At 39.9% G+C, this 16505-nt stretch overlaps 1 protein-coding gene across 1 annotated transcript in view; it reads left to right on the top strand.

The window, feature by feature from the left end:
• The window catches only part of TXLNB (taxilin beta), a 41095-nt gene that overhangs the window by 16997 nt on the left and 7593 nt on the right, over positions 1-16505 (top strand). The window contains exons 4-7 of the mRNA XM_032408297.1: positions 3670-3864; positions 5686-5805; positions 9745-9819; positions 15883-15975. Coding sequence (XP_032264188.1) covers positions 3670-3864; positions 5686-5805; positions 9745-9819; positions 15883-15975 — 483 coding nt within the window. The remainder of the gene's footprint in view (positions 1-3669; positions 3865-5685; positions 5806-9744; positions 9820-15882; positions 15976-16505) is intronic.

Genomic DNA, 16505 nt, shown 5'->3' on the forward strand with positions numbered 1-16505 from the left:
CACATTCACTGATTCTTTTCTCTGTCATCTCCATTCTGCTCTAAGTCCACCCAGTGATCTGTAAATTTCATATTTTGTTACTTTAACTCCAGAATTTCCATTTGGTTCTTTCTTATAGATTTTTTTTCTCTCTTGAGATTTCCTATCTTTTCATTCATTAAGATAATACTTTCCTTTATAATCATTAAGCATACTTATAATACCTATTTTAAATTCTCATTTGCTAATTCCACATCTGGGTCAATATGGAATAGGCCTCCTCTGATTATCTTTCCTTATGAGAATGGGTCACATTTTCTTAATTCTTCATACATCAAGTCACTGTAGACTGTATCCTGGATTTTGCAGCTGTTGTGTTGTGGAGCATATGGATTCTACTATACTCCTTGAGAATGTTGTTTTGTTGTTGTTGTTGTTGTTGTTTGTTTTGTTTTTTTTTAATTTGAGAGAGAGAGAATGAGAGACAGAGAGCATGAGAGGGAGGAGGGTCAGAGTTCGGAGAAGCAGACTCCCTGCTGAGCAGGGAGCCCGATGCGGGACTCGATCCTGGGACTCCAGGATCATGACCTGAGCCGAAGGCAGTCGCTTAACCAACTGAGCCACCCAGGCACCCAAGAATGTTGTTTTTATCATTCTTTTTAAGAAGGCATTTAACTCGATTAGAGTCAAATTGCAAATCCCCTCTCTTGGGCAGCAGCTCAAACTCAGTTCATTTCTTTTTTCTCAATTAGGCTGCTTTGAGCCTGCCCTGCATGTGTGGTTCAGGGTCAGCCAAAGATTTGGGCAGAATTTATCCACAGAATTTAGGGCTCTTTCTCTCCCTCTCTTTTTTGGGAATCTCCCCTCATCTTCCAGGAGCTATAGCTGCCCAGAACCCTTCATTCTTCACATCAGAAAAATGGTAGGTAGGTTTTCTATGAGAGTTTTACCCAACCCATGCAGCTGATAATTTCAGTCTTCATTCAAGCTAAAAGCTAGGAAAAAAGAGAGAGAGAGAGAGAGAAACTTACAGTATACCATTCCCTTTTTACAGGTGTCAACTTCCCTCTAGAATTTGCTTGATTCTATCTCCAGTTCTCCAGTGTTTTTAAGTAGTTGTTCTTGCATTTTGTCCACACCTTATACTTATTATCTGTAGAAGGGTCAAAGTGGTATGAGTGGTATTAGTAAAACAACCTAAGTATATCTGCATCTAAAATCCATGTGCTAGGAGCTTGGGAAGATATAGAAAAAGAATGCGTGCCAGGCTCTTCCACCAAAAAAAAACTTAATTATTACTATTCTTTATTAAAATTGATTCTTCAGTGAGTCAAAAAAAAAAAACCCACAAAAGCTCACAATTTAGGATAATTTAGAAAAAGACCAGTGAAGGTCTGAGACATGGGTTTATTTCAACAAAATACTCATATATTTGAAGCAATAAATGTGAACTTCAAACTATACTAAGAAAGAACTTGCCAGTAAGAGATGGGTAAGTGTTTCAGGGAATATGATTTTAGTAAATGAATAAGTAAGATTTGTTATCAGAATATCACAGAATTTTAACATGGAAAGGACTATAAGACTCACCTAGTCCATGTTACTCATGTCTGTATGTAAATTAATAATTTATTGATTCACTGAATAAACATTTCCTGAATATTTATGAATCGTGGGCCAGGCACAGCACCAGTTCTAAGATGCACAGTGCTGCTTGCACAGCCCGTTTTCTTAGTTATTTCAGACTTTGCCATTCAATCTTATTTGCATTATTAATTTCCATTTTGAATAATGTGCTTGATAAGGAAATTTTTTTCTCTGACATCATCCAAATGATTCCAAATTCTTTACCAATAGAATCAAATGTTATAAGACTTTGCTAGATGTCTTTTTCTCTCATTGAGAAACAGCGTACTGTGAAGTGCAAAATGCTACTTTGTAGGCCAGGATTCAGCACTATGATGGTTTGACCTGTGTTTAAACCATGCTGACACCTACACCTTCTTTCTGTAGCCAGTTGCCAGTGACAAGTTCAAACCTGCTGACTATCCTGGGATGGTTCTTTCATTTACTCATTCATTCATGGATGGAATAGTTATAAATGCAAATGGCATTCAGATCATGGTCCATAGTTCTACAGCTAGGAACCTGTTGACTTCTAAGCTAAGCTGAAGCAGCAAGGAGACAATCACTATCATATGTATATTCAGTGACTCTTAGCAGATGGTTATAATCATGCTTAGTGAAATATATATAAAGTGAGTGTTAGCATACAAAGATCAGGGAAATAACATCTCAGTTAATGTCTTCAGATTAGGAAGCGTCGCTATTTCCTACAATACCCCTAAGAAATGGTTTTATGACTTAATTATGATTCAGATAGCAGGAGTTTCATTGGAGTAGGAGAATATGTTAATATTGTAGAGGAAAGAGGATACCTAATGATAAATTAATGTATTTTCAGAGCATAATTCTTAGCATCAGTTTTTATTTTGATCACATTATTCTACTATCATAATAAGGATTTGCACAATTACTTCTATTTAAATCATTATTTCTTTTTAAAAATCCTGTTACATAATTTGATCACAGGAGGCAACTAAATGAAGTATAATTTTACTTGCCAAGCATGAAGCAAGCTTTCATAATAATAATTAATCAGAACTGAAAGGCATCCTAAAATGTCTATATCATTTTTCAGCAGTGTCTCTATCTTTGGTATGATATAGCAAGATTAAACCCTTTGATTCTAAATGAAAGAGAGGAATCATCACAAAGCAAATAATTCTCAATATAGATATGGGGGAAATTTGGGCACATTGTTGGTAGTTAGCAATGAAGGGAGTGTTTTGATTTAGGAGAAAAGAGAACAGAAATGATATAAAAGTTAATTTCCAATTCTTGAATGTTAACAAAGTGGAAGAGGGAGAAATTAGATGTTTCATTTCAGAGTTAAAGTAAATTTGGAACTTAAAATTGCTTTCAGATTCAAACTTTATATTGAACATTTCAATTACCCTGTGTGACATGTGGGCTGATTGTTCTTTCAGAAATAAAATATACAGCAAATTTTCTAAGATTTCTTTTTACATTCTTGAATTGCTATCATTGATCTATAGCTATCTTCGTTTCCTTTTCAAGCTTGTTGATGAAAGTTCTTCTTACTAAGAAAAAGTTTATATTGTGATCACTTATATTTACTAAACTTGGGTAATACAATTACGTGGTTAACATGCCATAGTTTTTTTTTTTTTTTTTAATAGAGGAATATAAGATCTATTATTCTTCTTTCTCTGCCAAACCAAGGAAACACAGGATCTGTCTCATCCATCAGTAAAGCTGAGTGGCATTTTTTCCAGGCCACAGCCAAGAGATCAAAACCCTGTTACTGCATGTTTGTTAGAAAGTGGTAGTGTATGCACTCAGTGGGAGACGACCCGTCATCTTTAAAACAAGCCTATTCATCACCAACTATCAATTTCAAGGCCTTCATTGCACCTGCTCTGAGTAACTGTGTATTTACAACTGAAACTTTTGCTCATACATTTATTTTGGGGCTGAGCAAGGTTAGCTCCAGAGAACTGAGAAAAAAATATCCTACTTAACCCTGCACACTGATCTCCTTTCATTGACCTAACCCTGAGTTGCACGTAAACCAGCCTAACAAAAGACTTTGCTTTTTATACACAGGAGGAAACCCTTCAGCGGGCACGAGAGGAAGAAGAGAAAAGGAAGGATATCACAAGTCATTTCCAGACCACTCTGACGGATATCCAGGCCCAGATTGAACAGCAGAGTGAGCGAAATATGAAGCTGTGTCAGGAGAATACAGAGCTTGCAGAGAAACTGAAAAGCATCATTGACCAGTATGAGCTTAGAGAGGAGGTGAGAACCACATCAAACAACTTAGGGGCACTATATATAGATCCAGATCTGGGCTGTGAAGGTGGGGGACTTGATTAATAAGAAAGTTATGGCCAGCCCTCTCAATTGATTAATATTTAGGATTGGATTTCTTTTACTAGCCAAAATAAAAACAGGTGGTATTGCAAAAGACCTGGCTGAAAGCCATATGGGATTTCTTTGAAACTGGAATCATTGCAAAGCAAAGGCAATAAATAGGAAGTAGTAGGCCGTGAGCATGTTATCCTTGAAAATAGTATTTCTCAGCTTTTTAAAAACACTTTCTACAGAACTAGGAAATATCTCATAGACTCCCTCTTAAGAATCATCATGTCAACTAAATGAACCATCTGTGTTCTATATGCCCCGCAAACCAATAATAGTATTAATAATATAATAATTATAATATTAATGGTATTATTTATTCAGTGCTGAGTTTATGCCAGGAAAGGTGCTGAGTACTGTACTTTACATACAATATGTCACTTCATTGTTTCAACAATCTTATGCATTCGATAATACCATATCCACATTATATGGGTGGGAAGCAGAGGCTGAGATTAAATCACTTACCCATAGTCACAAAAGCCAAAAGAGTTTTGCTTTTAATATTTTACATTAGGGACACTATGAGGATCTTTTATAATTCCAAAATTATATCTTAATATTTAATATATTTTTAAGACTCCAAAAGCCCTCTCAGGGTTTTTATATATCATAATTTACCCCATCCCACCCAAATTTTAAATGTCTGCCTTAAATGTCACAGAACATAATCAGAGTGGCTCTGTTGGCAACATGCTAAGATTTTATCAAGAGAAAAACTGAGCCAATAGCACACGGAAGCAGCAGTTAGGTAAATCAAGACACCCCTCACAGTAAGCCAAAATGCCATAGTATCATTTTATCTTGTCACCAAGATCAATCGTACTCCAGAGTGGAGGTTCAGGCAAAAGCAAAAGGGAAGAAGCTTAAAAAAAAAAAAATGTCCATACTCTTCAGAGAGAGACCAGATAAGAATGGCCTGGTAGACCAGTTGTACATTCTTGAGATTGGTTCTAGATAAGCCCCAAGGCTAGAATCCCATAGGTCCTCTTGCCGATGGGGCCACCTAATGACCAAGAAATTCTCTATGCTGAAGTAGAATTCAAAGCTTCTCTTCACTAAGCTAGTTGAAAGGTCAAAAGATGTAGAGGAGGCAGGAGCACATTTGCATATCAATTCATCAGTGACCCTTGGCCTTTGTTTTGCCCACCAGAGCTACAGAGTTGAAGTAGGGGGGCGTTCTCCCCTGAGTCCCAGACCCTGGGCCACAGGTTGGTCCCCCAGAGCTGCCTCACAACCCTTGAGACAAGAATGTGGAAGAGAATTCACTATGATAAATTGTATGAATATGATTAAAAGCAGTTTTAGACTCATAGAAATCACCAGAATACTGAGTGATGGTGCTGTAGCCCTTGCAATATACATCAGTCTGCCATCTAGCATAATAAGTAGCATCATATCTGGTAGTTAATAAGTTTAGACCACAAAGTTGGGAGCTTCTGGAGCTAACATTACTGAACTCTGGCACCTCTACCTTTTGCAGCCACTACTTTGTATAGTGCCAAATGCAGGGGACTTCATCAATTTATGACTTTTATACAAAGTCATAAGTGATGCCAGTGCATTTATTCTCCCTGCTGCCCTTTTCTTTAAATCTCAAAACCTGGAGAACATGTGTGTTGATATTACTTTTTTATCTTACATTTCTCAGCACCAATAATAAGTCAAGCTTGATATGTGCCATTTCTTTTCCCTTAGCATCTGGACAAAATATTTAAACACAGAGAACTGCAACAGAAGCTGGTAGATGCAAAACTGGAACAGGCCCAAGAAATGATGAAGGAAGCCGAGGAGCGACACAAACGCGAGAAGGAATATGTACTTATCAGTGTGCTTGTCTGGTCTGCCTGGGGGTCAGAGAACCTCTGAGAAAGTTGCTTTTGATCAGAATCACAGAACACTAAACTGATGGAGGGATCCTGAGCTTCCCTAGAGAACCACATTGGCCAGCCCATAGAAGGCACTATACCTACATGGTTTTTGACATAAAATAGTCACACATCCATTCAACAGACCTTTTTCAAACACCTGTCTTATGCTAAGCAGCATCCTAGGTGCTGGGGGATAGCAGTGAGCAAGACCAAGAAGGCCATGTCGCAGCACAGAGACTAGAATCTAACTAAGAAAAGACAGACAATAAGCAAGCAAACAAAGAAGGAAAATTTCAGATAATAATCAGTGCTATTAGGGAAATAAGGAGGAACTGAAACGGGGCAGAAGGAGGGGGCTAGTGTAGACGGGGTGACCAGGGGCCAAATTGCACAGCTTTGTAGGCTTGGAAAGTAGTTTGGATTTTATCCTAAAGATACTGAGAAAGTCCTGGTAGTTTTAGCTAAGGAAGTGACATGATCTGCCTGGCATCTGTAACAGATGAATTTGGCTCCTGGGTGCAAAATGAACTGAAGAGGGACAAGGAGGCTACTGCAGCAGTCTGGGGGAGGCATGATGGTGGCTTGGGTTGGGGACGTGGCAGTGGACCAGGGGAGCTAGACATGGATAGAAGTTACCTTTTCAGGCAAAACCAACAGTCAGTGCTCTGAACTTAAGATGGTGACAGTGAGGAAAGGGAAGAGTCAGAAACGATTTCTGAGTTTGGGTTTTAAGAAACTGAGTGGTGGCTCTTAATGACATCTCATTAACCCCAAACATTCCAAAAACAGCTGTAGGGCCATTCTCTGTATGCGAGAACTGAGGCTTATAGAAGATCTGTGACTTGTTTAAGGTCACACATGGCTTAGTGACCAAGATGTGTTGGCTCCACTACCAACACATCACATCTCCAGTGTGTCTGTCTCCAAAGCCTAAGCTCTGTGATTGTACATCACACTCAGAGGTGGGTTTCAGAGGCGTGAATCAAAGTGTGTGTCTGCTGCTGGGGAGAGATTTAAAACTCAATCAGTGGACCAATCATTCAAATTTGGCCATTTAACAATTGATCACGCACTCTGCAATTACCTAAAATCAGACTAGAATCATTTCAATTTGTTAGAATAGTAATTTAATCATAACTTCGGTTTCCAAACATGGCAACAAAAGGACAAATTTTGGAGAACATAACCTGATGGACATTGGATAATCTCAAGTAAGAAGTCCACGGGCTCTTAATAAAAAAGATTAAGTTGGGGCGCCTGGGTGGCTCAGTCAGTTAAGTGTCTGCTTTCCATTCAGGTCATGATCCCAGGGTCCTGGGATCGAGTCCCGCATCAGACTCCCTGCTCAGCAGAGAGTCTGCTTCTCCCTCTCCCTCTGTGATCTCTCTTGCTCTCACTCTCACTCAAATAAATAAATAAAATATTTAAAAAAAGAAAAGATTAAGTTGTTAAATCCATCTACAACCTAGCTCTCAAAATAAGAAATAAAGCATTTAATTATTATTCAGAATCCAAGAAGACGGATACTCTACCTTTGGCACAATTATCCTCTTAAGCAAACTATGCTCCCTTCAGGATAGCAGGACCTTTGATATATAACATCAGACATGACAGAATAACTAGGCAGAGCTTCATTTGAAAGAGACGAGGGGCAGTTTTGAGGTGACCCAGCCTTAGCCAGAAACTAGTGTGCTGCCCTATTTTCCTACCCTCGTTTAGCAAAGCAGCAGATTTGAGTCTGAGCCCAAAAAAGTAGCTCCCTCAGTCCTTCAAAGCTGGCCACCTACCCGGGTTCCAGCTGTGATGCTTCTTATTGAAAGTGGTGAAATATCAAGTCAGAGCTGGAGGGTTCCCTCATCCCAAGCAGAACAGACAGCCACCTTCCTCCCACTTGGTCAGGGAACCACCCATCACCACTGGGCTCCTCAGCCTGCTCAGTGGAGCAGGGGCTCAGATGGCCAGAGGGGAGCCCACAGGTCTTGTACTCCACAGCTGCCTCAGCCCTCCATGGGATGGGTTGACTGCACTCCTATAACAATGAACCTTCCCTGCTTGCTGGGAGGCATAGAGGAACAGACATAACCCACTTTACAAATAGAGAGGTTGAGCCACGAGAAAAAGATAAACTTGAATATGAAAAAAGATGCCTCCAAGTTTTTTTAAATGATGACTTTATTGTCTTTTGTTCTGATTACAAAAAGGGGACATTTTTAAAAACAGGAGCAAAGAAAAAGAAAATATAAATCAGCCTATCTTGAAGATAGGCTGATTACTTCTTAAGCTGATGGCCACCTAATTGACTAGCCAGATTAATCCATGATGTCCACCATTCTCTCTGAAAACACACTAAAGATGCCCACAACCTGTTAAATCCTGTGGCTAGACAGCCACTCGAATGTCTATACATGGTTTCCCAAGTTAAGTAAGATGGCACTGACCAAGAATCAGCTTTGTTTTTGTATTATGAAAACCACCAGAATGACACAGAAACTGATGAAATGTAAGTGTGAAAAGAAAGAGCTGTTTCTATGAAAACTATGCTTAATGCTTTGAAAGACTAAATGTAGGCAAATAGCATAAACCAATTGTCAAGTTAGATGGGAGTAGCTGTAAAAGACTGGGAGAAAGCTCTACAACCCCAGAGAATTATCCAATCAAGCTTCTTTGCAAATATCTTTAGGTCTGCAGGTTCTAGTACTATTATTTAAAAAAGTTAAAAAAAAGGATTATAAATCTTATGTGGCACATTATGGACATAATTTTTATAAAAACAGAACAAAATAACAAAAAGCTCCTCTGAATTCCAATCAGAAGACCCATGCCCAAAACAAAGATCATAGCCCTCTATCAAAGCCAATAAATAAACATGCATCTTAAATTAAAATAACGTTTTATTTTTATAAAGATTTTATTTATTTATTTATTTATTTATTTATTTATTTATTTATTGGAGAGAGAGAGCACAAGCAGAGGGAGGGGCAGAGGGAGAAAGAGGAAGCAGACTCCCTGCTGAGTGCAGAGCCCAACTCAGGGCTCCATCTCACAACCCTGAGATCATGATCTGAGCCAAAATCAAAAGTCGGGTACTTAACTGACTGAGCCACCCAGGTGCCCCAAAAATAACATGTCTTACATACGGGTGTGTGATTTTTATGCCTAGAAACAATGTTTTCAATTTAACCTATCAGCTCTCAGTTCTGACTGTCTTTGATATGAGGGCCTTAGTTGTATTTGAAAAGCTGCCTCGTGGAAGAGGGATAAGACTTATTGTGTAAATCTTCTATAAGATTTGGAATAATAGGTCAAATTTCTAACCCAGTGTTTCTCAAAATGTAATCCATGGAACACCAACATCCAAGCTGTCTTGGGGATTTGCTCTCACTATAGACTTTAATCACACTCTGTACTTCCTAGTTTACATTCTTTGAGAGGGATCTGCATTTTAACATTCTAGCAGATTCTGATGCATGTGATGGTGGAGATCCGTGGTCTAGGAGAATAACTTTGAGTTACTATAAAGGAACAGCTGCTCACAACAATGATCCAGGTGGGGTTGTTCTGGAGATGTTCAAGCAGATGCTGAATGATGGTTGAGCAGGACTGCTAGAGAAGGTTCCAGAGTTTGGTGGGAGGTTAAATTTTATGTGATTCATACTTGAGTTGCAGATTATTTTTTCTCTTTTTTATCGATTAGAACCACAAACTTTTAGTGGCGAATCCAACTGTTCAGCTGTTTTCTTAGCTTTCCTAGATACTTTGCGAAGTTCCCAAAAAATTACTTAAGAGGGTTAGTTAGCAAGTCATTAAGTCTTACACACAAATTATTGCCACATGGTGATGTAAAGGGCAATTTGACAGTCTTTCCATGCATTCTCTCTCCTGACAGTTGCTGAACCAGGCAGCAGAGTGGAAACTTCAGGCCAAAGTGCTGAAGGAACAAGAGACAGTCCTGCAGGCTCAGGTGAAGTTGGGGCGGGGGGCGGGGGGGGGGGGGGGCAACAATGCATGGGGTGTGCTCTCCTCGCTGTTTCCACCATCTAGAATATCCTTGCTTGTCTGATATTATTTATAACATAAGGAAATTAGAAAACTAAAGCCAGCGCCAAAGTTTTCATGCTGTCAGAGGTCAGCCTTGTCCGTGGTTAATGAAAAGAAACAGCGGACAAGGAGGGAACAATTTTGATTTGGCTTTGTGATGTCATGTGTGTGCTCTGAGGAGACCGCAAGAATCCATATTTCAGACTCAAGAATAAAGGCTCAGGCAACAGATGACTGTATCCATCTTTCCCGTGCCCTTGGGGCTCTGCTCCTTCCGGCAAACGTTCCCTGTGGTGTTCCGGGTGAGCATCCCAAGGCTGAGCTGTAGAGGGGCGCTAGCTCCCATGCTGGGAGTCCCAGTGCTACAGGGACTGTAAGTCACAGAGAGCAAATAAACTCACAGAAGGTGAGGAAATCACAAGCCTTCCAAGCTGGGCAGCGGTAATTTCAGATTTGGGTAATTCACTTGTAAATGTTTATGTGCGGACTGCTATATGCTTATTCAGAATAAAAAACAAAACCAAAAAACTTGTTCACTACATGAATGAACACGTTCAATGAATACTTGTTCATTTTTAAAGAGACAGATAAGAAAAATAAGAAACTTAAAATCACAAATCATTATCACTGCAGACAAAAATACAGATAACATTTCCATATCTAAACTTCCTAAAGCAGACTTTTCCAATGTGTGAACTGAATGCAATGATAATTGTTTTCCCTCAGTAATATAAAATAACCTATCAAAATCATTTTTAAATACTCACTACATAGGAGTTTGAAGCATAATGTTTCTTACTGTTAATAAAACTAAAGGATCCAGAGTTAAAAGACTAAACTCTAGAGTTACAACTCAAGATCATCCTCTAGGTCATCACAGAGCCACCACATCATGGCTGTGGGGTAGGTGGTAGGCAGTGGTCGCTCTCTAACCAGAGGCGGGCGGGAGGAGAGGAGGTGTGACCTCACAGTCTTGGAGACAGTCCAGAGAATCAGGACAGGGCTGCTGGCCCCATCTCTGCCCCATTCACAGCACAGAGCCTTGAGGGGTACAATAGACAACATTTGAAGCTATTCATTGTTCACATTGTTTGTGACAAGCAATGTCTACTCCTCTATACTAAGTGGTGATAATGAACTTGAGAAGGGTATATTAATACCTTAGACTCTGGGCTAGAGAGTCATGTCTTCAGCTGGCATCAGAATCTAGGCCTTTAAAGACCTGTGGAATAAAACATAAAGGTGTGATCCAATATCCCACCAATACCCCCTTAAATTCGAAAAAGCATCTACCAGGAATTTTAGACTTGCCCATGTTCCTCGTTCAACCCTCAATACTGGACTGAGTCCAGAGACCAAGGTCAGAGTCCTGGCTCTTCTGCTCAGAATTTGTCTGACCCTGTGCAATCCATCTGAACCTCCCTACACCTAAATTTCTTTGTCTATAAAATGCATCAGTGATCCCGAGCTGGAGTTCTCTGACCTCTGGGAGGCTCATCACTTTTCAGTATTTCCAAAACATAACAGCATACAAGGCAGCAGCTACTATCTAAAATATAGCTGCTTTTGACATTATATCAGTTCTCCCTCAGCAGCTATGCATGGCAATTATTCACGTGTTTGGTTAAATTTATAAAAGGAAAATGAGTTAATGAATATGTAATATATGCAGTTTGTTTTCAAGTTATGCATGCAAAGCACTTAGCTCCATGCCTGGCCCATAAGAAGCGTAATTAATTCAACCAATATTTATTGAGCACCCACTCAGTGCTAGGCAAGGTTCTAGGTGTAGGAGATACACTAATCAATAAGAGAATCAAAAATCTCTACCCAATTAAATTCACAATCTAGTGATAATAATATTAATAAAAATGCTAACAATTAGTGTGTGAGCTAATACAACTATTATTTCATAGGTGAGGATCTACGTAGGGATGTATGAGACAAAAGGAGTCTTTAGTTGCAAAAAAGTTGAAGAACCGCTGGAACAGATGATCTCCAGACCCTGTCCAGCTCTGTTCTTGAATGCAGAGAACTTCCAGAGTTGAAGCCATGTGGCCCGAAGCTAGGTTAACCTAGCCTTCTCCTCTACTGCTTTGTTTTCCATCATGTGGGGCTCTCTGCAAGGACCGTCCCTTGTCTGTCTCTTGTCTTCAAGGCACTTTTCAAAACTCCAATAATAACTTAATCTTCAAGAAGAATATAGAGGCCCCCAAACCCTATGTGTAATCATGTTTAAAGCTCCTCTTCAAAAGTAGCAACATTATATTTTTAAAACCTTTAAACCTGGAGAAACAAAATCTACCACAGGTCAGTGTGCTTAGCCCTTGAACACTTCCTTTGATTTTACAGTTTGTTTGAAGGAGTGGAGTGGTAGGAGACAGAGGTCTTAAGTCCCCGTTTCTACGGTCTGAGCAAGGGAAATAACAAGGACAGATTGTGTTTTACTAGACGAAGTCACTTTCAGCCGTAAGACAACAGCTTGCCAGTGTGGGGCATGGTTTTCACTTAGGGAAGAGATGTCTGGCTCTCAATTATACAAACCAAGGCAACAGAGTAAATGTCAGACATGATCAATGGGATACAATTGTCACTACAAATAGAGTGTTCATTGGATCGATACGGATGAAGATGGTAGATGTGGAAAGTCAGCAGTACAAACAACCCAGCCACGCGGCCACAAAGATACGGCCCGAGGGGAAAGATCATGGAGTAAATTGTTAAAGACAGCAATCATAGCCTTTAAACCCGGAAGTCCTCACCTTCTGTGGAGAGGATGAGAGGAGATTACTCTGCGACTACTACTATAATTGGACTTGTTCCCAAACCAAATCTCACAAGTTTGCTAAGACAATTCCTGGACATGCTTCTGTTTCCTAAATGCTATGAAAGTTTGTAATTAAAATTCAGTGCTCCATTAAAAGAACCTGTGTGTCGCTCACCCACTTAAAACTGAAAATGTTGGGGCAATTGTTGCTATTACTGACCCTAAGAATAGTTTGTTTCTATTTCTGCCTCTGGCAGGAGTGCTGTGGATGACCTCTGGATATCCCTTCCATGGTTCCCTGAAATACCAAAACAAGAGCAGGAATATGACACATGAAACCCAACATGCATCATGTCAGCGTAATAGTGAGAGGGGAGGTACTACCAAGCAAACTGGCATGAAGTAAACAGGCAGTGCCCATTTTTAGTTAGTGTAGGTAAAGAGTGTTAGAGTTGGTGACCTGAGGAAAGTGTAATCCACACAGATATTGCCACCTACAACAAAGAGGTCAAATAGGAAGAAAAGCTGAGTATGAAAAACAGTTCTAGAAGGCCAATGGGGACTTACCTGTTTCCTGGGTGTCGAGTTTCAGTTTTGCAAGCTGAAACAGTTCTGGAGATTGGTTACACAACCATGTGAACAGAGTTAACAACACTGAACTGTGCACTTAAAATAGTTGAGATGGTAAATCTTACATTACATGTATTTACCCTAATTAAAAAGAAAGAAAAAAAGTTGAGGGAAGAAAAAAAACAGTCACTAGAAAAAGGCCAGGAGAAGTGGTAATGAAATGAGACACCGCTTCCTGGCACTCTGGGTGTGTCTGCCTTCTCCATGCCACAAGAAAACATGAGGAAAGAAAACAAAATCTGCCCAACGTATACACCCAAAAGAGCATTTTGCCCAAAGAAAGGGCAGAAGCTGAGCAAGCTGGGTGCGGTTGCCCCCGCTGATGCTGACAAGGTTGTGCCCGGGAGGCGGATGGCGCATGCGCCCCGCGGGCTCGCCCTGTGGGCCTCCTGGGGCTCCAGGGCCGCAAGAGCGGGTGTGGGAGGACTTGCTCAGGAGACCGGAGTATCCGTCACCCTCCTGAAACTCTGCAGCAATTACTGAGAAGTGTGGAAAAGACAGGAGAGAAAGTCAGAAAAAGAGGTTTAACAGAGACCTGACCAGGAATGCAAATGAACGGATTTTGTAATAAAAGGTGAAGAGGATCCGCCCGGAGTAGCTGTTCCTACCCTAGACTGCTAGGTCATGTGCAGTATAGGTAGCCAGTCCCATAGAAGCTTGTGCTCGGATTAAGGAGCTTGACCTACTCATGGGCCCTGAAATCAATTCAGTGGATCCCAGCCAGTACTTTGAAAAAAAAAAAAAAAAAAAAATGAAACAATTAAATAGAACAGGTCAAGAGTGTGTTGCACATAATGTAATGTCTTATGCACTGTGTGTGTGTGTGTGTGTGCATCTGTGTGTGTAAAACCCTGGGGTACCCTCCTGGCCATGACTTCCCTGATGCTCCTTTACTCCATCTTCTTTAATCTGTGTGCCAAGGAATCACGAGAAACAAATTTTAGGCCACCAGAGTTGCCCTGTCACATATTCACAAAGCTAAGGTGTGATTTCAAGATGATGGCCAGCCATTGTTTGACTTCTCTTTGGAAAATCTATCCTGTGGAAAGATTTTATGTTATCATTTCGTTGTTCTTGTTTACTGTGGTAAAATCTCTGCTATTCTAAAACATTTGAGAATAAGCCATTCTAGATAAGCAGATTTTCTGGGTTCTAGGGGTTGAGTCCCATACTCTCTCTACCTCTCACCCCCAAGACTGAGAACTCTCCAATCTACTGGCTTCCAGTCAGTAGTTTTTTTTCTGCTTTCAAAATGACAGTGTCACAGGTACCACCAGCTAGTCATTCGGTGTCCATTTGAGGAGTTGGAGCTGCTCCAGGCATTCAACAGTACCAAATACTCATTTGAAAATGCAGGCTTGGGGCACCTGGGTGGCTCAGTCGTTAGGTGTCTGCCTTCGGCTCAGGTCATGATCCCGGGGTCCTGGGATCGAGCCCCTCATCAGGCTCCCTGCTCCGCGGGAAGCCTGCTTCTCCCTCTCCCACTCCCCCTGCTTGTATTCCCTCTCTCACTGTCTCTCACTCTCTGTCAAATAAATAAATAAAATCTTAAAAAAAGAAAAAAAAAGAAAATGCAGGCTTTACTAACATGTATCATCCATATTAAATCTCCATTCACTCAAAGCATGCTATTCTAAAATCATTTTCAAAAGCAAAATTTTATTATTGCATTCCTGTCACTAGCAACATACTCTCCTTTCCTGCCCTGCTTTATTCCTACCCCAAATGCAACCCTTGGAATAAGGATGTAGATAGAGGTACAAGGTACTACTCCCATGGTGAGCCACACACTTGCCAATGCTAGCCCATATGATGTTTGATATTCTATGCATATTAGAAAAGGCATTTCTTCCTCAAGACTCATTCTTTCCATCTGTAGAAAATTGGTATAATAAACTGGTTTTGATGAAAAGGGACATTTAACTGCTATTGGCTAGAACACTGTATTCAGAAACATACAAAACCAACTTGACTAAAATGCAAATGGCGGCTGCTCAGTGGGGCAACAGCTGTATAATGGCAGCCACCCATGTCTGGTCCACCTTTCCTACCACTGCTTTTCATTTGTCTACATTCTCACTCCCTTCAAGACCAAGTGCAAGGCTCGCCTTCTCCACAAAAACATGGCTCACATGATCACCTGCCCTGCTCACTTCCTTCTCTGACTGGCACTATCCTTAATGGAGTTGGCACTTTGTATTCACTGTCCCACAATCAAGTAGTCTTTGAGATTATCTTCCTATCAGGAGCAGAAGTCTCTCAAAAACAGTCACGTGTTAAATGCTTTTGTACATAGAGTCAATGCGTATATTCAGTGCTCAATAATAGTTTGTTGGTAAAAGTTTTGATATAATGAAATGGTGATGACGTCATTATTTCATTTTTTTCCTTAAAGATGTACTTCACTCATACTCACTGACTTAGGTTGTTCTCATAGTAAATAAAATAACTGAACATATTACTAACATTGTATTGAGAATTCCCTCAAGTCATTTTTCTTTTCAGATAATGAAAAATGACATGTTGTTTTGTCCTGGAAGCATTCTGAAAGCAGCCCTAAAATAGATCCACTCTTTCCCCTATTTACAGCTTACTCTGTACTCTGGAAGGTTTGAAGAGTTCCAGAACACACTAACAAAAAGCAATGAGGTGTTTGCCACTTTCAAACAGGAAATGGATAAAGTGAGTATTATCCCCCCACAAAATCCTGCATTTTCTGTTTTGACAGGCAATTCTCCTTTGGGTTCATTTTTCTCTCATTAAGATACTTCAGTGCATTTCATGAAGTAATGAAACACTTATACATGCAAATGAGATTTTAGACTGTATTTTTTTTATTGGTAAGTATCTGGTAAATTAATCTCAGGAAGAGTCCAAAAACGCTAGGCTACATTTTCACTCTGAGAAAGAATATTTTCCTTTTCTAGTCCATCAAGAGCTAAAAAAAAAAGAAGAAAGAAAAGGAAAAAAAAAAAGACAAGAGCTGGCAATTTAACATTATGTTGTTTATACTAAATTTTTTGAAAAATCTAATTTTTAAAGATTGAAAAAACAACTTTCATACAAATATGCAAGAGGAGAATTTTAGAGTAGAAAAACCATTTCATACAATCCTTCTTAGAAGAGAATATATGTAGTATGTTATAACTGGCAGAGCCTTGAATGAGAAGGAAGCCTGAATTCAAATTCTGGGTGTGTTGTCACTCCTCAAG

Source organism: Phoca vitulina, unplaced genomic scaffold (genome assembly GCF_004348235.1).
Source record: "Phoca vitulina isolate PV1807 unplaced genomic scaffold, GSC_HSeal_1.0 scaffold9, whole genome shotgun sequence".
Classification (NCBI taxonomy): domain Eukaryota; kingdom Metazoa; phylum Chordata; class Mammalia; order Carnivora; family Phocidae; genus Phoca; species Phoca vitulina.